This window comes from Haliotis asinina, chromosome 2, assembly GCF_037392515.1.
Source record: "Haliotis asinina isolate JCU_RB_2024 chromosome 2, JCU_Hal_asi_v2, whole genome shotgun sequence".
Classification (NCBI taxonomy): Eukaryota; Metazoa; Mollusca; class Gastropoda; order Lepetellida; family Haliotidae; genus Haliotis; species Haliotis asinina.
The window spans coordinates 10344528-10370569 of NC_090281.1; the positions used below are offsets into that span (position 1 = coordinate 10344528).

Sequence of the window (26042 nt, forward strand, 5' to 3'; positions counted from 1 at the left end):
AACTTCGGATATGTGCTCCTGGACTTTTCTGGAATGTGGTTAAGTTTCCTGTGAACAAACGATGCATATTATAAAGTGTTGAAATGTAAGACGTTATATTTGGTATCACACCTTCTTAGTCATCAACAGTTTTAGTACTTTTGAATTCCATTCAGGATCCGAACCCATACCCTACCAAGTCAGGCAACAAATCGGCAGAGCACAAAGTGAGAAATATAACCAATTTAGCCGCCTCGCCACAAGTGGTAGTCAGTCTCGATGACATAAAAGATGTGGTCAGGAAAACGGTACCTTAAAAAGGCTAGATGGTTGTATGTCAAGTAATCGGTTGAACATAATGGCATCTGTAAACACATTTTGTAACACAGAGCGTTTGCAAGTTGAAGAGCAATTTACACATGTTGTGAAATAAAATACCCAAATGGTGTTCTTCTTTCTTCCAGCCTCTACAACACAGATCCCAACCACGACAACAGTAGACCCAACACTCTGTCCGCCTGGTACTAACTCCCGAAGTGGACGGAAGGGCCCCGATGGCACATGTAAACCGTGTGCGTATGGCTTCTACCAGGAAAACAGAGGTCGGAAGAAATGTAAAGTTTGTAAACAAGGTTTCACAACGTGGTACAAAGGGTCGACATCAAGGAGGGACTGTGTTGGTGAGCATTATAGACGGAAGGCTCGTATGTGTTGTGTCAGATCACATTTGTGCATAATCATGCCCCCTTGTAATGTCGACCTCATATCACACTATTGATGCATCGGCATTGACTGTTTCCACTACTGGAATGTTTCTCTTCATGTAGCCTTGTTTAAGGCAGTCTCTATGACACTGACATCTATGCATGTATATCAGCACTCTCTGTAACGTCGGGCAGTCTATGAGCACTCTTAAGCGTGTATTTCCTCCATATATTTCCACACTCCGTGCGTGCGTGCGTGCGTGCGTGCGTGCGTGCGTGCGTGCGTGCGTGCGTGCGTGCGTGCGTGCGTGCGTGCGTGCGTGCGTGCGTGCGTGCGTGCGTGTCGATGTGGTCTATTTAGTAGTGTTATTCACTGGCTTCACACAGCATCGATGTTGCTTATACCGTGTGGTGTTAAATGGACATCCAAAGCATCTTCGTGACGTGATAGTCCATCTGCACTCACAACAGTGACACTCTTCAATATCCACGTATGCATCGGCCAGAAGCCGCGTGCACAAAGCAACTGATTTCATTATAACAGTGTCCAACTGCGGAAGGATGGGATCGTAATGCAGTGTCTTAACAGGAGAAAATACTACAGAAACTGTTTCCTTGCAGATAAAACATGGACAACACCGACGCCACCAACTACTACAGCCCCTCCTGAACCATGTGACGAGGGCTACGTTTCGGAAACAGGTTTCAAACCGCATTGCACCGTGTGCCCGGAAGAAAAGAAGAGTAATACTGCCCGAACTGAATGTGTTTGGTGCGATGATGACGATCCATCCTGTACCGGTAAAATATTACCATATTATTTATAGTACGTTTCATTAGCAATCAAGACAGTCATCAATGATCAATATTTCTTCAGTTAAGTTGCACTCGTGAAAATCCAAGGTAGAACAGGTTTTCAGCAACTAATGCTTGTCACAAAAGACGGCAATGCTTGTCGTTAGAGGTAAGTAACAGGACTGGCATGACAGACTCGCTGAGTGCGGCCTAAAACTACGGCAAATTTCGTATTAATTTTTTTCTGTGATAGTTATCCTCAGATTGTTGTTGATGTTTTCTTTCTATGTGAAAGATAAGCCACATTATTCATGTTTCGAAGTTCTTGTGGGCATAAGTTACCTTTTATTGTTGCAGTCACTACAACAACTGAACCATCCGCAACGACTGCAACTATAGACAGCGTCTCCGATGACAGCAACAGAACAGACAGGCGCAGTACTACTCCCATCGACTTCACACTTCCCAAAGTACCAATTGCCTAAGTTCGTTCCCTCCCAACCAACTTTCATGAAATTTGCTCTCACAACGCTTAACATGGCTGTCTTCACTTCCTGTTTACTTAATCAACCACCGTTTCCATGGAAGGCCAAGTCGGGGCTATTCCAAATGTGTAAAGGTCACGTGCCTTTATAATTATAAAGACGAGTAATATTGGTGATTTAATGATGTATCAAGGAAGAAGCGTATTAGGTGATTAACCTAATTACCCACAATACTTGCTGTCTGTATCGTCTGAAGATTCCATCATTACTGGCATTGGCACAGCGAACAAAGTTTCCACGTGTAGGATAACTTTATCAATGTCATCTTTCTTTTGGGTGTGGGAAGCTGCTGTTGCTGAAGTTATCTGTGTGTGACCAACACCCTTGTTCACCACTGTGCCAAATACAGTAGGAATTATTGCATGATGTCTGCTCAGCAGTGTGACTGTCACTTTATACTGCATGCAGTGAGTAGGCAACATGAAATTATCACTGTAACAAGAAATGGTCGCTAATGCAAGAGGAACCACGTGTTTGTGCATGCGGCAACTTTCATTTATACCATCTTTTTTGAACATTGAAAGATGCTATTGTGAAAGTTGTCACGATGTATTCCTCACAGTTCACGTCAGATTTTACTTCATTATTAGGTATCTGTTTGTTATCATGGCAAGTTCGTCACCAGTATTGCCGAGTTGTCGCAGTTACATTATATCATAATTATCTGATCATGCAATGTATCTTAGGCAACATCAATTCAAAATAAAGACACGTCTACTCTGAAAACAGCCATGTTAAATGACGATTTTGGTATGTAAAAATGTGAACCATTTGAAAAGAAATGTTTTAAAAATGTTTTTCCGTCCGTCCGTCCGTCCGTCCGTCCGTCCGTCCGTCCGTCCGTCCGTCTGTCTGTCTGTCTGTCTGTCTGTCTGTCTGTCTGTCTGTCTGTCTGTGCTGCCCTGCCCTGCCCTGTCCTGCCCTGCCCTGCCCTGCCCTGCCCTGCCCAACGTATTTCCGTTGTTTGTTCCCATGTCGCCGTTGTGTGTTTACCCGTCTCTGTTGTCCGTTCAGTACAGTTCTTGTCCATTTGATCAGCATACCATGCAATAACTATCTGTTGGGTGGTGGTGTTACTGTGGTGCTCTTCATGTGATTCAGTTTGCGTTGTTTCGTTTCTGAGTTTTCGGCATATATGTGCGACATGATATTCTTTACACTACTTGCAAATACAAGGTTGTTATTTTTTTCTATTTAGTGTAGTCTACAGACAGGCCATGACATAAGCTCAGCCCTTGTATTTGTGACTTGTGTTCGGGTATTATGTTTGCGACAGGTGTCATATCGTCACGTCTCACATGCATTGATGAATACCCCCCTTCCTATCCATGAATGTGATATGAAATGTTGACAAATAAACGTGTATGACCATATGTAGACCTTGTGTTGTGTTTTGGCAATGTGTTGTTGGTTTGACAAAAGAAGACTATCGTCTGTGTGGGGGCTAGTTTTGAGTCTGTTACTTCGACGACTGATTATTGGTGGTGAACTAGTACACACACACACACACACACACACACACACACACACACACACACACACACACACACACACACACACACACACACACACACACACACACACACACACACACACACACATATTAACAATCAGTTTCAATTCCTTGTTTCATAAGATAATGAAATGAACATATGTATTCTATTTGTAAACTTTTATAACACTGTGTTTCTATATATCACGGTGAGGTGTAGGCCGCATGATTCACCATGCATCTGGCTCACTGGTTACATTTTTTATGTGTTTTGCGCTTATTCAGTGTAGTTCTGCAAAGGTCAATATTCTTGATGTAATATCAACTTCATACCAGAACGCCACACTTTTCTTTTCGTGTTTTCAAGGATTAGAAGAAGCGTAGTCTTGCAATATACGAATGCTCAAATATATCAAACAATACCGATTAATATTTATGTACCGATTGAAATGAATTAGTCTAAGAATTCGGGACTGATTATTGTGCTAAGTTGTGCAATAGGATGGAAACTAATCAACTTGAGACGAGACTGTTGTGTAATCAATGTCTTGACTTGAAGAAACATTCATGACATAAACGACACTTGTTGCAGACACACAGGGCACAAAGGTGTACTAGCAATGTAAACACCCAAGCTGCCAGTTACAATCATTCAATGACCGACAGCTCGGAAACCGAAGACAATGAAAGTACAAGAGTTGGTGGTCAAGTTAGGATTATTTTGTCATAAAGTTTTATTGTTCCCAAGGGTACATCATTGAGACACCAATTCACATTTTGCAGTTTGTTAGATAGGGTTCTAAAGTCTCAAGTGAAGTGTTGCATAAGTCTGCTCTTTCAAGAATGACAGTGGTGTTCCACTGCTCGCTTTTATACAGATTTCAATGTCAGGTGACTCTTTGACCATCACATGGATATTGTATTCACTAGCAAAGGAAAAGTTGGGTCCATTCCTCAGATCAATGCGTCTTAACAGTGGTAAACTGGGTATTACCCACACAGGTTACACAGTATATGTACATAAGGATCGTTCACATGAGTGAGGTCTATCTTTCCAAAGTTTAACTCGGATAAAGACACGACCCAAAATCCATCAAACACCAGTCTTTGATTGGGCTTAATGCGAAAATGATAAGGGCTGTTATCCTTGAAATAAGAATTTTTTGTGTCAGAACTCTTGAGAAATACATATTTCTCCATCATAGGTTTTTCAGTTGACTTTCTTCCACATATGAATCAAAAGAACTAGGCAAACCTAACCAACCAACAAAAACATACGTTTTTCCTCTCATGCGTTTCTTCTTTAAGATCTTTTCCTCTTGCCACTCAGTATCGTCTCCTTTGTTAACCTTTAGCAGTTCGGCAGTGTAAAAACTCCCTTTAATAAGTTCACCGTGAAAATCTTTAATTCTGTACAGAGGTATGTCTGGCTTTTTGAAACGTTCTGTTACTTTGAAAAGTTCTTCCGTCCACTTCGATCAAATTCTTTGCTGAAGGGTTTCCTCGGGTATGGGATGCGAACAAGATCACCAACTTTATATCTGTATTTCTTTATCACTTGACCTTTTTTTCCTTTGACTTCAACAAGGGTTTGACATACAAGTGTTGCCAAACTTTCAATTCATTGCTTTTATTGACTTGAGCAGGTGATAGAAGGGGGTAAAGACGAATGTGGGGTGTTATTGTAGTTGTACACCAAATCAGGTAGAACACTGAGATAATGCTTGGTGTTCTTACGTGTCATGTAACGTGTGATCAACGACTTCAGTGTTCTGTTGAAGCGTTCCACATAATTACTTTTAATGTTTTCGTTGCGTGCAATAGTAATGGTAATATTTTGTTTTTCCAAGAAAGATTTGAACACTCCCTTAAACTCACTAGCACCTTCTACGCGTACTTTTCTTGGTTGTCTTTCTTGAAGTATTTTTAAAGGCTTTCAACACGGACTCTGGCCTTTTATTTTCCAAAGGAAGGACAAAAGTAAACCTACTCAGTATGTCAATCACGACAAGCAATTACCGGATACCCTCATTTTCTTTGCTGTAGCGTGAAAGATCAGCAAGGTCCACATCCCACATTTCGTCCATGGAATTCACTCTGATTTTCATCCTTTTAAATCCATGCTTGACTGGTTTGTGTAAACTGTAAGGATCTTGGTTGTTGACAAACCGTTTCACCTTCCTGAGCTTAACATCAGGTTGAGGTGTTGTCTTCAATACCTGTCGGAGTTTGCACGGAACATAGTAGGCTCCTGGATTGTGAGGGTCATAATAATACTTTTCTAATGCTTTTTCGTGCCTCTCTGATAATACCCTGTTCACCTTTTGTGAACTCACACACGTACTGAACGAAACCAGTTGTAACAGGCAAGATATAACATGAAGGTACGAATAGGAAGGAACATATACTTTAATTAATAGAAGTCATTCATGTATATATTCACAATTATTGAAAGCGATTTTCTAACAACAGCATCTTAACCACACGTTGCTTCAGATCATGAAGCCACTCTGATGTTTTGAAATGAGTGTCCCGAAAGTCTTTGCAGCGGTATGAAACTATGTTCACGTAATTCAGAGATGAGTCATCACTAAATACTTCCAACCATTTATCAATCACGTGTTCATCATTTATTTCACTCATGGCCGTCATGAAAAGACCATCAACGTGATCCTGTTCTAGCATGTGCTTACACGTGTGCACCAGTTCTCCCTCAGGTTCAAACATACATCCAAAACACAAATCACAGGATAACTGTCTAAGAATCTTAGTCAGTTCCAAAGTGTAACACAAAGTGAGAAGATTTTCTGCATGCTTTATGTGATTTCCACTATCAACTCTGTCGACACATAAGAAAAGTTTTCTTGTCTTCTTGATGATTATTCTTTTCGTTGACCTAGAATCATCTTGAAACTTTCTCTTAGCATCCTTGACACATTCACTGCGATCTTGAAACCATTCGTTAGATTGCATGACAACTGTTTCGTGCAAGGTGTGTGATGATTGTAGAACTTGCTTCCAGGAATAGCTGCTTTACCATTCAGTTGACTGTAAACACGAATTTAACACTTTTCACTCTGAACAACTTTGTCCATAAGCTCTTGTCTGACCTCCATCAAAGCTTTCCCCAACTAGTTTTGTCCCTTCCAGTTAGATGGATTTAATAGCATGGGATCGTGAAGAGAGAGTCCAACACCCCACCGTCTATCATATGGACTGGCTTCAGCTTATATTTCTGTGTTCATTAATGCATGTCGAAGAGTGGAAGACTGAGTAAACTTAGCCAGGGTAACTTTCTTCACAACATGGTAACTCACAACATGGTAACTCACAACATCCCATTTGTGTTGAATAAAGTTTTTCACACATCTTCCTAATCTTTTGTTCTTTCCACATGACCACACACCAGCACTCTCTTATTTGTCTCTTCAAAGCTTTCCTTCCAAGTTGGATATATAATTATGTCAGTGCCCTATGGATAAACATTACGTCATTTGCAGTATGTGAGAAGTAACATTTTCATATTTTTTTTCTCAACTTCAATTCCAATCCAATGCAGATACTTTCTGAAATAAGGTCATCCTACAGACCTATCTCTGGAAAAACCACATTGGTCAAACTGACACATTTTTGTATGGTCTCTAGTGTGTACGGGGATTCATGCAAGTGAAATTTTATCAACAAGCAAACGCTTTCATGGGCTAGTACTTCATATGTTCCTGTCTTCAACAGTTCTCTATAAAGGACACTGAAATACGTTTTTAATCATGGCCCATGTTCAAAGTATGACTGTCTCTGTCGTAGATGCATATGTTTCGCGACCCGGTCACCTAGCTAGCTGAAGAAAGCGTCATAAAATATGACCAGCAACACCCACACGCTCGCTTCTTTCGACGAGTAATGCATTCTCAGCTACAAGTGCGATTTCGCAGATTTCCAAATACAGATATACACAGACATGTACATACATACATACATACATACATACATACATACATACATACATACATACATACATACATACATACATACATACATACATACATACATACATACATACAGATATATCACGTCACGTCACGTCACGTCAAAATACAAACTCTCCTAATATGTACATACATACATACAAGTGAAGTCTTCCGCCACTAGATCCACACAAAGGCTAACTATTTTATGAGCAACACATCTGTAGAACCTCTCACTGTACAAGTACCTTCTGACAAACAACTGCTTCAGGAAATAAAGTTTAAATGTACGCAAGGGGACTTACATAATTATCACACAGGTAGAGGTACAGGACAGACAATGCCATCCGGTGGAGGACGGACGGAGTTTGTCACTCACTCACTCACTCACTCACTCACTCACTCACTCACTCACTCACTCACTCACTCACTCACTCACTCACTCACTCACTCACTCACTCACTCACTCACTCACTCACTCACTCACTCACTCACTCACTCACTCACTCACTCACTCACTCACTCACTCACTCACTCACTCACTCACTCACTCACTCACTCACTCACTCACTCACTCACTCACTCACTCACTCACTCACTCACTCACTCACTCACTCACTCACTCACTCACTCACTCACTCACTCACTCACTCACTCACTCACTCACTCACTCACTCACTCACTCACTCACTCACTCACTCACTCACTCACTCACTCACTCACTAGACCCGTGAAGGTCCCGGGGTAGAACAGGCCTTCAGCAACCCATGATTGCTACAAAAGGCGACTATTCTTGTCGTAAAAGGCGACTAACGGGATCGGGTGGTCAGACATGCTGACTTGGTTGACATATGTCATCGGTTCCCAATTGCGCAGCTCGATGCTCATGTTGTTGATCACTGGAGATAGAGTAGGAGTAGATATAAATTTCATTCTACAGCACAGACAATAGAAACTATGTCAAAACAATGGTAAAACAATGCGGTAATTAGCTAAAACAATAGCCCATGACCCACATTCCTCATTTATCCCTCATCCCTCATCCCTCATCCCTCATCCCTCATTTGGCTCACATTTCATCCCAAAAATAGCTATCATAAAACAGCGCGTGAGCGTGTTTCAAGGTGCGGCTGTAATCGTCCTCGCGCTTGCATTCAGGTTACCTTCTGCTTGGTGTCGTAAATATCGGAGGTACTGATGAGACATTTTGTTATGTATTATTGGGCCGTCGGTGATAAAAAGTAGTCCCTATTTTTTTAATCTTTCAATATATTTGGGTTTTTAGTATCAGTTGTGTGCAAGAAGACAGTTCGGGTCTAGGACACCCAATTTCATCGTTCTTGGCGTGGTGTGGCACGAGTTATTCGCAAGTTTCTTGCGCACTCTTTTTCCTTTCTTTGGGGCACGTCTCAAAGATGTTTAATCCTTTTCCCCAAAAGTGTCGCTACTAACCGATATCGAAAAGAAGGTCATTTTGGCCGTGGCCCTCGCCCGTGGTCCGAAATTGCGTGTTTTCGTGCGTGTAATTTTGGAGGTGAATATTTTGAAAGAGGGAATGTAAATATCCAGCCCCTTAATGAGATGCTGTGGGTATAGAGGTATTTTGCCGGCGCAAGCCGACAACCGGCATCGCTTCTCGGCCTTTTGGCTAAGATCAAAGTGTAGTATCTGTTCTTATCAGCTTAATATCTGATACGTCTCCTATTGGAGACATCGATATTAAACTGATTTTTGCAACGGGATGAGGTGCCACGGAGCTTGCTCCGCCCTCATCACGGGTTGACCCGGTATTGCAGTACCTCCGGGAATGGCCCACCACTCATAATACAAATTAAAAAATAGAACCCTTAACTTAGCCCTCTCTTTTTCACATTTCATTTCACTTTTTTCATCTCACTTTGCGCCGTCCCCTCCCTTTTCGCGCGTCCGTTTCACTGGAGGCACCATGCAACCACAGCCAAACTGTAGAAATGGACCCATCCACTCAACCACATTGTACTCCGTCCAAACCAAGCCCCGGGAAGTTCCTCAAAGTGATTTATTTTCCACTTGCAGTTGTTTTGTGTCCCCGTATCCAAGGACGTCGGCCATGATGTCGCACGCCGGAAATTACGTCGTAGACAATCACACCCTCACAACCACATTCTGCCCCGTCGATAACACACGTCTTAAGCGCCAGCTAACCCTAGAAAGTGTTTTCAAGTGGTAAGGAAGTACCAGAAGCCTCGGCGCGTTTCTCCCGGGTCAGTTTACATTGAAATTTCAAAGTTTGTTTAACTTTCATTCCATTTCTTAATTAAAACAACATTTCTAACTAAAATTCACCTACCCTAACATTGTTTTGATACGTGAAATGTATTTAAGTTTAGTGGATTTAGTCCACGCGGTCAGTTGCTGTGTTTTTTTTTTCACGCTTGTCTGGGCGCGACTTTCTCAAAGTCGGGACTGCAGAAACTCTTCCAATTGCTGTCCCCACGCCTCGTTCATTAAGCGCCGATCCACAGGCTCATGGCCCTAGCTGCAGGACGTTTTTCCTACGTCGGCCCGACGTTTTAGCGCAAGCGCTGTTTCTTCAAAGAAATAAATAAGGTTATTTACACATTTTGCTGCCTTGACACAAATTGTCGTATTTCACCACAAAGAAGGTCATTTTGGCCGTGGCCCTCGCCCGTGGTCCGAAATTGCGTGTTTTCGTGCGTGTAATTTTGGAGGTGAATATTTTGAAAGAGGGAATGTAAATATCCAGCCCCTTAATGAGATGCTGTGGGTATAGAGGTATTTTGCCGGCGCAAGCCGACAACCGGCATCGCTTCTCGGCCTTTTGGCTAAGATCAAAGTGTAGTATCTGTTCTTATCAGCTTAATATCTGATACGTCTCCTATTGGAGACATCGATATTAAACTGATTTTTGCAACGGGATGAGGTGCCACGGAGCTTGCTCCGCCCTCATCACGGGTTGACCCGGTATTGCAGTACCTCCGGGAATGGCCCACCACTCATAATACAAATTAAAAAATAGAACCCTTAACTTAGCCCTCTCTTTTTCACATTTCATTTCACTTTTTTCATCTCACTTTGCGCCGTCCCCTCCCTTTTCGCGCGTCCGTTTCACTGGAGGCACCATGCAACCACAGCCAAACTGTAGAAATGGACCCATCCACTCAACCACATTGTACTCCGTCCAAACCAAGCCCCGGGAAGTTCCTCAAAGTGATTTATTTTCCACTTGCAGTTGTTTTGTGTCCCCGTATCCAAGGACGTCGGCCATGATGTCGCACGCCGGAAATTACGTCGTAGACAATCACACCCTCACAACCACATTCTGCCCCGTCGATAACACACGTCTTAAGCGCCAGCTAACCCTAGAAAGTGTTTTCAAGTGGTAAGGAAGTACCAGAAGCCTCGGCGCGTTTCTCCCGGGTCAGTTTACATTGAAATTTCAAAGTTTGTTTAACTTTCATTCCATTTCTTAATTAAAACAACATTTCTAACTAAAATTCACCTACCCTAACATTGTTTTGATACGTGAAATGTATTTAAGTTTAGTGGATTTAGTCCACGCGGTCAGTTGCTGTGTTTTTTTTTTCACGCTTGTCTGGGCGCGACTTTCTCAAAGTCGGGACTGCAGAAACTCTTCCAATTGCTGTCCCCACGCCTCGTTCATTAAGCGCCGATCCACAGGCTCATGGCCCTAGCTGCAGGACGTTTTTCCTACGTCGGCCCGACGTTTTAGCGCAAGCGCTGTTTCTTCAAAGAAATAAATAAGGTTATTTACACATTTTGCTGCCTTGACACAAATTGTCGTATTTCACCACAAAGAAGGTCATTTTGGCCGTGGCCCTCGCCCGTGGTCCGAAATTGCGTGTTTTCGTGCGTGTAATTTTGGAGGTGAATATTTTGAAAGAGGGAATGTAAATATCCAGCCCCTTAATGAGATGCTGTGGGTATAGAGGTATTTTGCCGGCGCAAGCCGACAACCGGCATCGCTTCTCGGCCTTTTGGCTAAGATCAAAGTGTAGTATCTGTTCTTATCAGCTTAATATCTGATACGTCTCCTATTGGAGACATCGATATTAAACTGATTTTTGCAACGGGATGAGGTGCCACGGAGCTTGCTCCGCCCTCATCACGGGTTGACCCGGTATTGCAGTACCTCCGGGAATGGCCCACCACTCATAATACAAATTAAAAAATAGAACCCTTAACTTAGCCCTCTCTTTTTCACATTTCATTTCACTTTTTTCATCTCACTTTGCGCCGTCCCCTCCCTTTTCGCGCGTCCGTTTCACTGGAGGCACCATGCAACCACAGCCAAACTGTAGAAATGGACCCATCCACTCAACCACATTGTACTCCGTCCAAACCAAGCCCCGGGAAGTTCCTCAAAGTGATTTATTTTCCACTTGCAGTTGTTTTGTGTCCCCGTATCCAAGGACGTCGGCCATGATGTCGCACGCCGGAAATTACGTCGTAGACAATCACACCCTCACAACCACATTCTGCCCCGTCGATAACACACGTCTTAAGCGCCAGCTAACCCTAGAAAGTGTTTTCAAGTGGTAAGGAAGTACCAGAAGCCTCGGCGCGTTTCTCCCGGGTCAGTTTACATTGAAATTTCAAAGTTTGTTTAACTTTCATTCCATTTCTTAATTAAAACAACATTTCTAACTAAAATTCACCTACCCTAACATTGTTTTGATACGTGAAATGTATTTAAGTTTAGTGGATTTAGTCCACGCGGTCAGTTGCTGTGTTTTTTTTTTCACGCTTGTCTGGGCGCGACTTTCTCAAAGTCGGGACTGCAGAAACTCTTCCAATTGCTGTCCCCACGCCTCGTTCATTAAGCGCCGATCCACAGGCTCATGGCCCTAGCTGCAGGACGTTTTTCCTACGTCGGCCCGACGTTTTAGCGCAAGCGCTGTTTCTTCAAAGAAATAAATAAGGTTATTTACACATTTTGCTGCCTTGACACAAATTGTCGTATTTCACCACAAAGAAGGTCATTTTGGCCGTGGCCCTCGCCCGTGGTCCGAAATTGCGTGTTTTCGTGCGTGTAATTTTGGAGGTGAATATTTTGAAAGAGGGAATGTAAATATCCAGCCCCTTAATGAGATGCTGTGGGTATAGAGGTATTTTGCCGGCGCAAGCCGACAACCGGCATCGCTTCTCGGCCTTTTGGCTAAGATCAAAGTGTAGTATCTGTTCTTATCAGCTTAATATCTGATACGTCTCCTATTGGAGACATCGATATTAAACTGATTTTTGCAACGGGATGAGGTGCCACGGAGCTTGCTCCGCCCTCATCACGGGTTGACCCGGTATTGCAGTACCTCCGGGAATGGCCCACCACTCATAATACAAATTAAAAAATAGAACCCTTAACTTAGCCCTCTCTTTTTCACATTTCATTTCACTTTTTTCATCTCACTTTGCGCCGTCCCCTCCCTTTTCGCGCGTCCGTTTCACTGGAGGCACCATGCAACCACAGCCAAACTGTAGAAATGGACCCATCCACTCAACCACATTGTACTCCGTCCAAACCAAGCCCCGGGAAGTTCCTCAAAGTGATTTATTTTCCACTTGCAGTTGTTTTGTGTCCCCGTATCCAAGGACGTCGGCCATGATGTCGCACGCCGGAAATTACGTCGTAGACAATCACACCCTCACAACCACATTCTGCCCCGTCGATAACACACGTCTTAAGCGCCAGCTAACCCTAGAAAGTGTTTTCAAGTGGTAAGGAAGTACCAGAAGCCTCGGCGCGTTTCTCCCGGGTCAGTTTACATTGAAATTTCAAAGTTTGTTTAACTTTCATTCCATTTCTTAATTAAAACAACATTTCTAACTAAAATTCACCTACCCTAACATTGTTTTGATACGTGAAATGTATTTAAGTTTAGTGGATTTAGTCCACGCGGTCAGTTGCTGTGTTTTTTTTTTCACGCTTGTCTGGGCGCGACTTTCTCAAAGTCGGGACTGCAGAAACTCTTCCAATTGCTGTCCCCACGCCTCGTTCATTAAGCGCCGATCCACAGGCTCATGGCCCTAGCTGCAGGACGTTTTTCCTACGTCGGCCCGACGTTTTAGCGCAAGCGCTGTTTCTTCAAAGAAATAAATAAGGTTATTTACACATTTTGCTGCCTTGACACAAATTGTCGTATTTCACCACAAAGAAGGTCATTTTGGCCGTGGCCCTCGCCCGTGGTCCGAAATTGCGTGTTTTCGTGCGTGTAATTTTGGAGGTGAATATTTTGAAAGAGGGAATGTAAATATCCAGCCCCTTAATGAGATGCTGTGGGTATAGAGGTATTTTGCCGGCGCAAGCCGACAACCGGCATCGCTTCTCGGCCTTTTGGCTAAGATCAAAGTGTAGTATCTGTTCTTATCAGCTTAATATCTGATACGTCTCCTATTGGAGACATCGATATTAAACTGATTTTTGCAACGGGATGAGGTGCCACGGAGCTTGCTCCGCCCTCATCACGGGTTGACCCGGTATTGCAGTACCTCCGGGAATGGCCCACCACTCATAATACAAATTAAAAAATAGAACCCTTAACTTAGCCCTCTCTTTTTCACATTTCATTTCACTTTTTTCATCTCACTTTGCGCCGTCCCCTCCCTTTTCGCGCGTCCGTTTCACTGGAGGCACCATGCAACCACAGCCAAACTGTAGAAATGGACCCATCCACTCAACCACATTGTACTCCGTCCAAACCAAGCCCCGGGAAGTTCCTCAAAGTGATTTATTTTCCACTTGCAGTTGTTTTGTGTCCCCGTATCCAAGGACGTCGGCCATGATGTCGCACGCCGGAAATTACGTCGTAGACAATCACACCCTCACAACCACATTCTGCCCCGTCGATAACACACGTCTTAAGCGCCAGCTAACCCTAGAAAGTGTTTTCAAGTGGTAAGGAAGTACCAGAAGCCTCGGCGCGTTTCTCCCGGGTCAGTTTACATTGAAATTTCAAAGTTTGTTTAACTTTCATTCCATTTCTTAATTAAAACAACATTTCTAACTAAAATTCACCTACCCTAACATTGTTTTGATACGTGAAATGTATTTAAGTTTAGTGGATTTAGTCCACGCGGTCAGTTGCTGTGTTTTTTTTTTCACGCTTGTCTGGGCGCGACTTTCTCAAAGTCGGGACTGCAGAAACTCTTCCAATTGCTGTCCCCACGCCTCGTTCATTAAGCGCCGATCCACAGGCTCATGGCCCTAGCTGCAGGACGTTTTTCCTACGTCGGCCCGACGTTTTAGCGCAAGCGCTGTTTCTTCAAAGAAATAAATAAGGTTATTTACACATTTTGCTGCCTTGACACAAATTGTCGTATTTCACCACAAAGAAGGTCATTTTGGCCGTGGCCCTCGCCCGTGGTCCGAAATTGCGTGTTTTCGTGCGTGTAATTTTGGAGGTGAATATTTTGAAAGAGGGAATGTAAATATCCAGCCCCTTAATGAGATGCTGTGGGTATAGAGGTATTTTGCCGGCGCAAGCCGACAACCGGCATCGCTTCTCGGCCTTTTGGCTAAGATCAAAGTGTAGTATCTGTTCTTATCAGCTTAATATCTGATACGTCTCCTATTGGAGACATCGATATTAAACTGATTTTTGCAACGGGATGAGGTGCCACGGAGCTTGCTCCGCCCTCATCACGGGTTGACCCGGTATTGCAGTACCTCCGGGAATGGCCCACCACTCATAATACAAATTAAAAAATAGAACCCTTAACTTAGCCCTCTCTTTTTCACATTTCATTTCACTTTTTTCATCTCACTTTGCGCCGTCCCCTCCCTTTTCGCGCGTCCGTTTCACTGGAGGCACCATGCAACCACAGCCAAACTGTAGAAATGGACCCATCCACTCAACCACATTGTACTCCGTCCAAACCAAGCCCCGGGAAGTTCCTCAAAGTGATTTATTTTCCACTTGCAGTTGTTTTGTGTCCCCGTATCCAAGGACGTCGGCCATGATGTCGCACGCCGGAAATTACGTCGTAGACAATCACACCCTCACAACCACATTCTGCCCCGTCGATAACACACGTCTTAAGCGCCAGCTAACCCTAGAAAGTGTTTTCAAGTGGTAAGGAAGTACCAGAAGCCTCGGCGCGTTTCTCCCGGGTCAGTTTACATTGAAATTTCAAAGTTTGTTTAACTTTCATTCCATTTCTTAATTAAAACAACATTTCTAACTAAAATTCACCTACCCTAACATTGTTTTGATACGTGAAATGTATTTAAGTTTAGTGGATTTAGTCCACGCGGTCAGTTGCTGTGTTTTTTTTTTCACGCTTGTCTGGGCGCGACTTTCTCAAAGTCGGGACTGCAGAAACTCTTCCAATTGCTGTCCCCACGCCTCGTTCATTAAGCGCCGATCCACAGGCTCATGGCCCTAGCTGCAGGACGTTTTTCCTACGTCGGCCCGACGTTTTAGCGCAAGCGCTGTTTCTTCAAAGAAATAAATAAGGTTATTTACACATTTTGCTGCCTTGACACAAATTGTCGTATTTCACCACAAAGAAGGTCATTTTGGCCGTGGCCCTCGCCCGTGGTCCGAAATTGCGTGTTTTCGTGCGTGTAATTTTGGAGGTGAATATTTTGAAAGAGGGAATGTAAATATCCAGCCCCTTAATGAGATGCTGTGGGTATAGAGGTATTTTGCCGGCGCAAGCCGACAACCGGCATCGCTTCTCGGCCTTTTGGCTAAGATCAAAGTGTAGTATCTGTTCTTATCAGCTTAATATCTGATACGTCTCCTATTGGAGACATCGATATTAAACTGATTTTTGCAACGGGATGAGGTGCCACGGAGCTTGCTCCGCCCTCATCACGGGTTGACCCGGTATTGCAGTACCTCCGGGAATGGCCCACCACTCATAATACAAATTAAAAAATAGAACCCTTAACTTAGCCCTCTCTTTTTCACATTTCATTTCACTTTTTTCATCTCACTTTGCGCCGTCCCCTCCCTTTTCGCGCGTCCGTTTCACTGGAGGCACCATGCAACCACAGCCAAACTGTAGAAATGGACCCATCCACTCAACCACATTGTACTCCGTCCAAACCAAGCCCCGGGAAGTTCCTCAAAGTGATTTATTTTCCACTTGCAGTTGTTTTGTGTCCCCGTATCCAAGGACGTCGGCCATGATGTCGCACGCCGGAAATTACGTCGTAGACAATCACACCCTCACAACCACATTCTGCCCCGTCGATAACACACGTCTTAAGCGCCAGCTAACCCTAGAAAGTGTTTTCAAGTGGTAAGGAAGTACCAGAAGCCTCGGCGCGTTTCTCCCGGGTCAGTTTACATTGAAATTTCAAAGTTTGTTTAACTTTCATTCCATTTCTTAATTAAAACAACATTTCTAACTAAAATTCACCTACCCTAACATTGTTTTGATACGTGAAATGTATTTAAGTTTAGTGGATTTAGTCCACGCGGTCAGTTGCTGTGTTTTTTTTTTCACGCTTGTCTGGGCGCGACTTTCTCAAAGTCGGGACTGCAGAAACTCTTCCAATTGCTGTCCCCACGCCTCGTTCATTAAGCGCCGATCCACAGGCTCATGGCCCTAGCTGCAGGACGTTTTTCCTACGTCGGCCCGACGTTTTAGCGCAAGCGCTGTTTCTTCAAAGAAATAAATAAGGTTATTTACACATTTTGCTGCCTTGACACAAATTGTCGTATTTCACCACAAAGAAGGTCATTTTGGCCGTGGCCCTCGCCCGTGGTCCGAAATTGCGTGTTTTCGTGCGTGTAATTTTGGAGGTGAATATTTTGAAAGAGGGAATGTAAATATCCAGCCCCTTAATGAGATGCTGTGGGTATAGAGGTATTTTGCCGGCGCAAGCCGACAACCGGCATCGCTTCTCGGCCTTTTGGCTAAGATCAAAGTGTAGTATCTGTTCTTATCAGCTTAATATCTGATACGTCTCCTATTGGAGACATCGATATTAAACTGATTTTTGCAACGGGATGAGGTGCCACGGAGCTTGCTCCGCCCTCATCACGGGTTGACCCGGTATTGCAGTACCTCCGGGAATGGCCCACCACTCATAATACAAATTAAAAAATAGAACCCTTAACTTAGCCCTCTCTTTTTCACATTTCATTTCACTTTTTTCATCTCACTTTGCGCCGTCCCCTCCCTTTTCGCGCGTCCGTTTCACTGGAGGCACCATGCAACCACAGCCAAACTGTAGAAATGGACCCATCCACTCAACCACATTGTACTCCGTCCAAACCAAGCCCCGGGAAGTTCCTCAAAGTGATTTATTTTCCACTTGCAGTTGTTTTGTGTCCCCGTATCCAAGGACGTCGGCCATGATGTCGCACGCCGGAAATTACGTCGTAGACAATCACACCCTCACAACCACATTCTGCCCCGTCGATAACACACGTCTTAAGCGCCAGCTAACCCTAGAAAGTGTTTTCAAGTGGTAAGGAAGTACCAGAAGCCTCGGCGCGTTTCTCCCGGGTCAGTTTACATTGAAATTTCAAAGTTTGTTTAACTTTCATTCCATTTCTTAATTAAAACAACATTTCTAACTAAAATTCACCTACCCTAACATTGTTTTGATACGTGAAATGTATTTAAGTTTAGTGGATTTAGTCCACGCGGTCAGTTGCTGTGTTTTTTTTTTCACGCTTGTCTGGGCGCGACTTTCTCAAAGTCGGGACTGCAGAAACTCTTCCAATTGCTGTCCCCACGCCTCGTTCATTAAGCGCCGATCCACAGGCTCATGGCCCTAGCTGCAGGACGTTTTTCCTACGTCGGCCCGACGTTTTAGCGCAAGCGCTGTTTCTTCAAAGAAATAAATAAGGTTATTTACACATTTTGCTGCCTTGACACAAATTGTCGTATTTCACCACAAAGAAGGTCATTTTGGCCGTGGCCCTCGCCCGTGGTCCGAAATTGCGTGTTTTCGTGCGTGTAATTTTGGAGGTGAATATTTTGAAAGAGGGAATGTAAATATCCAGCCCCTTAATGAGATGCTGTGGGTATAGAGGTATTTTGCCGGCGCAAGCCGACAACCGGCATCGCTTCTCGGCCTTTTGGCTAAGATCAAAGTGTAGTATCTGTTCTTATCAGCTTAATATCTGATACGTCTCCTATTGGAGACATCGATATTAAACTGATTTTTGCAACGGGATGAGGTGCCACGGAGCTTGCTCCGCCCTCATCACGGGTTGACCCGGTATTGCAGTACCTCCGGGAATGGCCCACCACTCATAATACAAATTAAAAAATAGAACCCTTAACTTAGCCCTCTCTTTTTCACATTTCATTTCACTTTTTTCATCTCACTTTGCGCCGTCCCCTCCCTTTTCGCGCGTCCGTTTCACTGGAGGCACCATGCAACCACAGCCAAACTGTAGAAATGGACCCATCCACTCAACCACATTGTACTCCGTCCAAACCAAGCCCCGGGAAGTTCCTCAAAGTGATTTATTTTCCACTTGCAGTTGTTTTGTGTCCCCGTATCCAAGGACGTCGGCCATGATGTCGCACGCCGGAAATTACGTCGTAGACAATCACACCCTCACAACCACATTCTGCCCCGTCGATAACACACGTCTTAAGCGCCAGCTAACCCTAGAAAGTGTTTTCAAGTGGTAAGGAAGTACCAGAAGCCTCGGCGCGTTTCTCCCGGGTCAGTTTACATTGAAATTTCAAAGTTTGTTTAACTTTCATTCCATTTCTTAATTAAAACAACATTTCTAACTAAAATTCACCTACCCTAACATTGTTTTGATACGTGAAATGTATTTAAGTTTAGTGGATTTAGTCCACGCGGTCAGTTGCTGTGTTTTTTTTTTCACGCTTGTCTGGGCGCGACTTTCTCAAAGTCGGGACTGCAGAAACTCTTCCAATTGCTGTCCCCACGCCTCGTTCATTAAGCGCCGATCCACAGGCTCATGGCCCTAGCTGCAGGACGTTTTTCCTACGTCGGCCCGACGTTTTAGCGCAAGCGCTGTTTCTTCAAAGAAATAAATAAGGTTATTTACACATTTTGCTGCCTTGACACAAATTGTCGTATTTCACCACAAAGAAGGTCATTTTGGCCGTGGCCCTCGCCCGTGGTCCGAAATTGCGTGTTTTCGTGCGTGTAATTTTGGAGGTGAATATTTTGAAAGAGGGAATGTAAATATCCAGCCCCTTAATGAGATGCTGTGGGTATAGAGGTATTTTGCCGGCGCAAGCCGACAACCGGCATCGCTTCTCGGCCTTTTGGCTAAGATCAAAGTGTAGTATCTGTTCTTATCAGCTTAATATCTGATACGTCTCCTATTGGAGACATCGATATTAAACTGATTTTTGCAACGGGATGAGGTGCCACGGAGCTTGCTCCGCCCTCATCACGGGTTGACCCGGTATTGCAGTACCTCCGGGAATGGCCCACCACTCATAATACAAATTAAAAAATAGAACCCTTAACTTAGCCCTCTCTTTTTCACATTTCATTTCACTTTTTTCATCTCACTTTGCGCCGTCCCCTCCCTTTTCGCGCGTCCGTTTCACTGGAGGCACCATGCAACCACAGCCAAACTGTAGAAATGGACCCATCCACTCAACCACATTGTACTCCGTCCAAACCAAGCCCCGGGAAGTTCCTCAAAGTGATTTATTTTCCACTTGCAGTTGTTTTGTGTCCCCGTATCCAAGGACGTCGGCCATGATGTCGCACGCCGGAAATTACGTCGTAGACAATCACACCCTCACAACCACATTCTGCCCCGTCGATAACACACGTCTTAAGCGCCAGCTAACCCTAGAAAGTGTTTTCAAGTGGTAAGGAAGTACCAGAAGCCTCGGCGCGTTTCTCCCGGGTCAGTTTACATTGAAATTTCAAAGTTTGTTTAACTTTCATTCCATTTCTTAATTAAAACAACATTTCTAACTAAAATTCACCTACCCTAACATTGTTTTGATACGTGAAATGTATTTAAGTTTAGTGGATTTAGTCCACGCGGTCAGTTGCTGTGTTTTTTTTTTCACGCTTGTCTGGGCGCGACTTTCTCAAAGTCGGGACTGCAGAAACTCTTCCAATTGCTGTCCCCACGCCTCGTTCATTAAGCGCCGATCCACAGGCTCATGGCCCTAGCTGCAGGACGTTTTTCCTACGTCGGCCCGACGTTTTAGCGCAAGCGCTGTTTCTTCAAAGAAATAAATAAGGTTATTTACACATTTTGCTGCCTTGACACAAATTGTCGTATTTCACCACAAAGAAGGTCATTTTGGCCGTGGCCCTCGCCCGTGGTCCGAAATTGCGTGTTTTCGTGCGTGTAATTTTGGAGGTGAATATTTTGAAAGAGGGAATGTAAATATCCAGCCCCTTAATGAGATGCTGTGGGTATAGAGGTATTTTGCCGGCGCAAGCCGACAACCGGCATCGCTTCTCGGCCTTTTGGCTAAGATCAAAGTGTAGTATCTGTTCTTATCAGCTTAATATCTGATACGTCTCCTATTGGAGACATCGATATTAAACTGATTTTTGCAACGGGATGAGGTGCCACGGAGCTTGCTCGCCCTCATCACGGGTTGACCCGGTATTGCAGTACCTCCGGGAATGGCCCACCACTCATAATACAAATTAAAAAATAGAACCCTTAACTTAGCCCTCTCTTTTTCACATTTCATTTCACTTTTTTCATCTCACTTTGCGCCGTCCCCTCCCTTTTCGCGCGTCCGTTTCACTGGAGGCACCATGCAACCACAGCCAAACTGTAGAAATGGACCCATCCACTCAACCACATTGTACTCCGTCCAAACCAAGCCCCGGAAGTTCCTCAAAGTGATTTATTTTCCACTTGCAGTTGTTTTGTGTCCCCGTATCCAAGGACGTCGGCCATGATGTCGCACGCCGGAAATTACGTCGTAGACAATCACACCCTCACAACCACATTCTGCCCCGTCGATAACACACGTCTTAAGCGCCAGCTAACCCTAGAAAGTGTTTTCAAGTGGTAAGGAGTACCAGAAGCCTCGGCGCGTTTCTCCCGGGTCAGTTTACATTGAAATTTCAAAGTTTGTTTAACTTTCATTCCATTTCTTAATTAAAACAACATTTCTAACTAAAATTCACCTACCCTAACATTGTTTTGATACGTGAAATGTATTTAAGTTTAGTGGATTTAGTCCACGCGGTCAGTTGCTGTGTTTTTTTTTTTCACGCTTGTCTGGGCGCGACTTTCTCAAAGTCGGGACTGCAGAAACTCTTCCAATTGCTGTCCCCACGCCTCGTTCATTAAGCGCCGATCCACAGGCTCATGGCCCTAGCTGCAGGACGTTTTTCCTACGTCGGCCGACGTTTTAGCGCAAGCGCTGTTTCTTCAAAAGAAATAAATAAGGTTATTTACACATTTTGCTGCCTTGACACAAATTGTCGTATTTCACCACAAGAAGGTCATTTTGGCCGTGGCCCTCGCCCGTGGTCCGAAATTGCGTGTTTTCGTGCGTGTAATTTTGGAGGTGAATATTTTGAAAGAGGGAATGTAAATATCCAGCCCCTTAATGAGATGCTGTGGGTATAGAGGTATTTTGCCGGCGCAAGCCGACAACCGGCATCGCTTCTCGGCCTTTTGGCTAAGATCAAAGTGTAGTATCTGTTCTTATCAGCTAATATCTGATACGTCTCCTATTGGAGACATCGATATTAAACTGATTTTTGCAACGGGATGAGGTGCCACGGAGCTTGCTCCGCCCTCATCACGGGTTGACCCGGTATTGCAGTACCTCCGGGAATGGCCCACCACTCATAATACAAATTAAAAATAGAACCCTTAACTTAGCCCTCTCTTTTTCACATTTCATTTCACTTTTTTCATCTCACTTTGCGCCGTCCCCTCCCTTTTCGCGCGTCCGTTTCACTGGAGGCACCATGCAACCACAGCCAAACTGTAGAAATGGACCCATCCACTCAACCACATTGTACTCCGTCCAAACCAAGCCCCGGGAAGTTCCTCAAAGTGATTTATTTTCCACTTGCAGTTGTTTTGTGTCCCCGTATCCAAGGACGTCGGCCATGATGTCGCACGCCGGAAATTACGTCGTAGACAATCACACCCTCACAACCACATTCTGCCCCGTCGATAACACACGTCCTTAAGCGCCAGCTAACCCTAGAAAGTGTTTTCAAGTGGTAAGAAGTACCAGAAGCCTCGGCGCGTTTCTCCCGGTCAGTTTACATTGAAATTTCAAAGTTTGTTTAACTTTCATTCCATTTCTTAATTAAAACAACATTTCTAACTAAAATTCACCTACCCTAACATTGTTTTGATACGTGAAATGTATTTAAGTTTAGTGGATTTAGTCCACGCGGTCAGTTGCTGTGTTTTTTTTTTCACGCTTGTCTGGGCGCGACTTTCTCAAAGTCGGGACTGCAGAAACTCTTCCAATTGCTGTCCCCACGCCTCGTTCATTAAGCGCCGATCCACAGGCTCATGGCCCTAGCTGCAGGACGTTTTTCCTACGTCGGCCCGACGTTTTAGCGCAAGCGCTGTTTCTTCAAAGAAATAAATAAGGTTATTTACACATTTTGCTGCCTTGACACAAATTGTCGTATTTCACCACAAAGAAGGTCATTTTGGCCGTGGCCCTCGCCCGTGGTCCGAAATTGCGTGTTTTCGTGCGTGTAATTTTGGAGGTGAATATTTTGAAAGAGGGAATGTAAATATCCAGCCCTTAATGAGATGCCTGTGGGTATAGAGGTATTTTGCCGGCGCAAGCCGACAACCGGCATCGCTTCTCGGCCTTTTGGCTAAGATCAAAGTGTAGTATCTGTTCTTATCAGCTTAATATCTGATACGTCTCCTATTGGAGACATCGATATTAAACTGATTTTTGCAACGGGATGAGGTGCCACGGAGCTTGCTCCGCCCTCATCACGGGGTTGACCCGGTATTGCAGTACCTCCGGGAATGGCCCACCACTCATAATACAAATTAAAAAATAGAACCCTTAACTTAGCCCTCTCTTTTTCACATTTCATTTCACTTTTTTCATCTCACTTTGCGCCGTCCCCCTCCCTTTTCGCGCGTCCGTTTCACTGGAGGCACCATGCAACCACAGCCAAACTGTAGAAATGGACCCCATCCACTCAACCACATTGTACTCCGTCCAAACCAAGCCCCGGGAAGTTCCTCAAAGTGATTTATTTTCCACTTGCAGTTGTTTTGTGTCCCCGTATCCAAGGACGTCGGCCATGATGTCGCACGCCGGAAATTACGTCGTAGACAATCACACCCTCACAACCACATTCTGCCCCGTCGATAACACACGTCTTAAGCGCCAGCTAACCCTAGAAAGTGTTTTCAAGTGGTAAGGAAGTACCAGAAGCCTCGGCGCGTTTCTCCCGGGTCAGTTTACATTGAAATTTCAAAGTTTGTTTAACTTTCATTCCATTTCTTATTAAAACAACATTTCTAACTAAAATTCACCTACCCTAACATTGTTTTGATACGTGAAATGTATTTAAGTTTAGTGGATTTAGTCCACGCGGTCAGTTGCTGTGTTTTTTTTTTCACGCTTGTCTGGGCGCGACTTTCTCAAAGTCGGGACTGCAGAAACTCTTCCAATTGCTGTCCCCACGCCTCGTTCATTAAGCGCCGATCCACAGGCTCATGGCCCTAGCTGCAGGACGTTTTTCCTACGTCGGCCCGACGTTTTAGCGCAAGCGCTGTTTCTTCAAAGAAATAAATAAGGTTATTTACACATTTTGCTGCCTTGACACAAATTGTCGTATTTCACCACAAAGAAGGTCATTTTGGCCGTGGCCCTCGCCCGTGGTCCGAAATTGCGTGTTTCGTGCGTGTAATTTTGGAGGTGAATATTTTGAAAGAGGGAATGTAAATATCCAGCCCCTTAATGAGATGCTGTGGGTATAGAGGTATTTTGCCGGCGCAAGCCGACAACCGGCATCGCTTCTCGGCCTTTTGGCTAAGATCAAAGTGTAGTATCTGTTCTTATCAGCTTAATATCTGATACGTCTCCTATTGGAGACATCGATATTAAACTGATTTTTGCAACGGGATGAGGTGCCACGGAGCTTGCTCCGCCCTCATCACGGGTGACCCGGTATTGCAGTACCTCCGGAATGGCCCACCACTCATAATACAAATTAAAAATAGAACCCTTAACTTAGCCCTCTCTTTTTCACATTTCATTTCACTTTTTTCATCTCACTTTGCGCCGTCCCCTCCCTTTTCGCGCGTCCGTTTCACTGGAGGCACCATGCAACCACAGCCAAACTGTAGAAATGGACCCATCCACTCAACCACATTGTACTCCGTCCAAACCAAGCCCCGGGAAGTTCCTCAAAGTGATTTATTTTCCACTTGCAGTTGTTTTGTGTCCCCGTATCCAAGGACGTCGGCCATGATGTCGCACGCCGGAAATTACGTCGTAGACAATCACACGCCTCACAACCACATTCTGCCCCGTCGATAACACACGTCTTAAGCGCCAGCTAACCCTAGAAAGTGTTTTCAAGTGGTAAGGAAGTTACCAGAAGCCTCGGCGCGTTTCTCCCGGGTCAGTTTACATTGAAATTTCAAAGTTTGTTTAACTTTCATTCCATTTCTTAATTAAAACAACATTTCTAACTAAAATTCACCTACCCTAACATTGTTTTGATACGTGAAATGTATTTAAGTTTAGTGGATTTAGTCCACGCGGTCAGTTGCTGTGTTTTTTTTTTCACGCTTGTCTGGGCGCGACTTTCTCAAAGTCGGGACTGCAGAAACTCTTCCAATTGCTGTCCCCACGCCTCGTTCATTAAGCGCCGATCCACAGGCTCATGGCCCTAGCTGCAGGACGTTTTTCCTACGTCGGCCCGACGTTTTAGCGCAAGCGCTGTTTCTTCAAAGAAATAAATAAGGTTATTTACACATTTTGCTGCCTTGACACAAATTGTCGTATTTCACCACAAAGAAGGTCATTTTGGCCGTGGCCCTCGCCCGTGGTCCGAAATTGCGTGTTTTCGTGCGTGTAATTTTGGAGGTGAATATTTTGAAAGAGGGAATGTAAATATCCAGCCCTTAATGAGATGCTGTGGGTATAGAGGTATTTTGCCGGCGCAAGCCGACAACCGGCATCGCTTCTCGGCCTTTTGGCTAAGATCAAAGTGTAGTATCTGTTCTTATCAGCTTAATATCTGATACGTCTCCTATTGGAGACATCGATATTAAACTGATTTTTGCAACGGGATGAGGTGCCACGGAGCTTGCTCCGCCCTCATCACGGGTTGACCGGTATTGCAGTACCTCCGGAATGGCCCACCACTCATAATACAAATTAAAAAATAGAACCCTTAACTTAGCCCTCTCTTTTTCACATTTCATTTCACTTTTTTCATCTCACTTTGCGCCGTCCCCTCCCTTTTCGCGCGTCCGTTTCACTGGAGGCACCATGCAACCACAGCCAAACTGTAGAAATGGACCCATCCACTCAACCACATTGTACTCCGTCCAAACCAAGCCCGGGAAAGTTCCTCAAAGTGATTTATTTTCCACTTGCAGTTGTTTTGTGTCCCCGTATCCAAGGACGTCGGCCATGA

At 44.3% G+C, this 26042-nt stretch overlaps 1 protein-coding gene and 15 non-coding genes across 17 annotated transcripts in view; all 16 read left to right on the top strand.

The window, feature by feature from the left end:
• The window catches only part of LOC137273234 (sushi, von Willebrand factor type A, EGF and pentraxin domain-containing protein 1-like), a 54286-nt gene extending 50890 nt beyond the window's left edge, over positions 1-3396 (top strand). For both annotated transcript variants that reach the window (XM_067805745.1, XM_067805747.1), the window contains 3 exons: positions 444-659; positions 1305-1484; positions 1836-3396. In XM_067805745.1, the coding sequence (XP_067661846.1) occupies positions 444-659; positions 1305-1484; positions 1836-1963 (524 nt within the window). In that variant the 3' untranslated portion in view covers positions 1964-3396. The remainder of the gene's footprint in view (positions 1-443; positions 660-1304; positions 1485-1835) is intronic.
• A 5712-nt stretch (positions 3397-9108) lies between these two features.
• Positions 9109-9301, top strand: LOC137274803 (U2 spliceosomal RNA). The gene has a single exon (XR_010956193.1). It is a non-coding gene; the product is annotated as a U2 spliceosomal RNA (small nuclear RNA).
• Positions 9302-10285: 984 nt separating this feature from the next.
• On the top strand, positions 10286-10478 carry LOC137274923 (U2 spliceosomal RNA). The gene has a single exon (XR_010956274.1). It is a non-coding gene; the product is annotated as a U2 spliceosomal RNA (small nuclear RNA).
• A 984-nt stretch (positions 10479-11462) lies between these two features.
• LOC137275043 (U2 spliceosomal RNA) lies at positions 11463-11655 on the top strand. The gene has a single exon (XR_010956369.1). It is a non-coding gene; the product is annotated as a U2 spliceosomal RNA (small nuclear RNA).
• Positions 11656-12639: 984 nt separating this feature from the next.
• Positions 12640-12832, top strand: LOC137275161 (U2 spliceosomal RNA). Its single transcript, XR_010956480.1, has one exon. It is a non-coding gene; the product is annotated as a U2 spliceosomal RNA (small nuclear RNA).
• A 984-nt stretch (positions 12833-13816) lies between these two features.
• LOC137275262 (U2 spliceosomal RNA) lies at positions 13817-14009 on the top strand. Its single transcript, XR_010956569.1, has one exon. It is a non-coding gene; the product is annotated as a U2 spliceosomal RNA (small nuclear RNA).
• A 984-nt stretch (positions 14010-14993) lies between these two features.
• LOC137274810 (U2 spliceosomal RNA) lies at positions 14994-15186 on the top strand. The gene has a single exon (XR_010956199.1). It is a non-coding gene; the product is annotated as a U2 spliceosomal RNA (small nuclear RNA).
• Positions 15187-16170: 984 nt separating this feature from the next.
• Positions 16171-16363, top strand: LOC137274823 (U2 spliceosomal RNA). The gene has a single exon (XR_010956210.1). It is a non-coding gene; the product is annotated as a U2 spliceosomal RNA (small nuclear RNA).
• Positions 16364-17347: 984 nt separating this feature from the next.
• LOC137274834 (U2 spliceosomal RNA) lies at positions 17348-17540 on the top strand. The gene has a single exon (XR_010956221.1). It is a non-coding gene; the product is annotated as a U2 spliceosomal RNA (small nuclear RNA).
• Positions 17541-18524: 984 nt separating this feature from the next.
• LOC137274846 (U2 spliceosomal RNA) lies at positions 18525-18717 on the top strand. Its single transcript, XR_010956232.1, has one exon. It is a non-coding gene; the product is annotated as a U2 spliceosomal RNA (small nuclear RNA).
• A 984-nt stretch (positions 18718-19701) lies between these two features.
• LOC137274858 (U2 spliceosomal RNA) lies at positions 19702-19894 on the top strand. Its single transcript, XR_010956237.1, has one exon. It is a non-coding gene; the product is annotated as a U2 spliceosomal RNA (small nuclear RNA).
• Positions 19895-20878: 984 nt separating this feature from the next.
• On the top strand, positions 20879-21070 carry LOC137274836 (U2 spliceosomal RNA). Its single transcript, XR_010956223.1, has one exon. It is a non-coding gene; the product is annotated as a U2 spliceosomal RNA (small nuclear RNA).
• Positions 21071-22052: 982 nt separating this feature from the next.
• On the top strand, positions 22053-22244 carry LOC137274840 (U2 spliceosomal RNA). The gene has a single exon (XR_010956226.1). It is a non-coding gene; the product is annotated as a U2 spliceosomal RNA (small nuclear RNA).
• Positions 22245-23226: 982 nt separating this feature from the next.
• LOC137274835 (U2 spliceosomal RNA) lies at positions 23227-23420 on the top strand. The gene has a single exon (XR_010956222.1). It is a non-coding gene; the product is annotated as a U2 spliceosomal RNA (small nuclear RNA).
• A 984-nt stretch (positions 23421-24404) lies between these two features.
• Positions 24405-24595, top strand: LOC137274842 (U2 spliceosomal RNA). Its single transcript, XR_010956228.1, has one exon. It is a non-coding gene; the product is annotated as a U2 spliceosomal RNA (small nuclear RNA).
• Positions 24596-25579: 984 nt separating this feature from the next.
• LOC137274841 (U2 spliceosomal RNA) lies at positions 25580-25770 on the top strand. The gene has a single exon (XR_010956227.1). It is a non-coding gene; the product is annotated as a U2 spliceosomal RNA (small nuclear RNA).
• Positions 25771-26042: the final 272 nt, after the last annotated feature.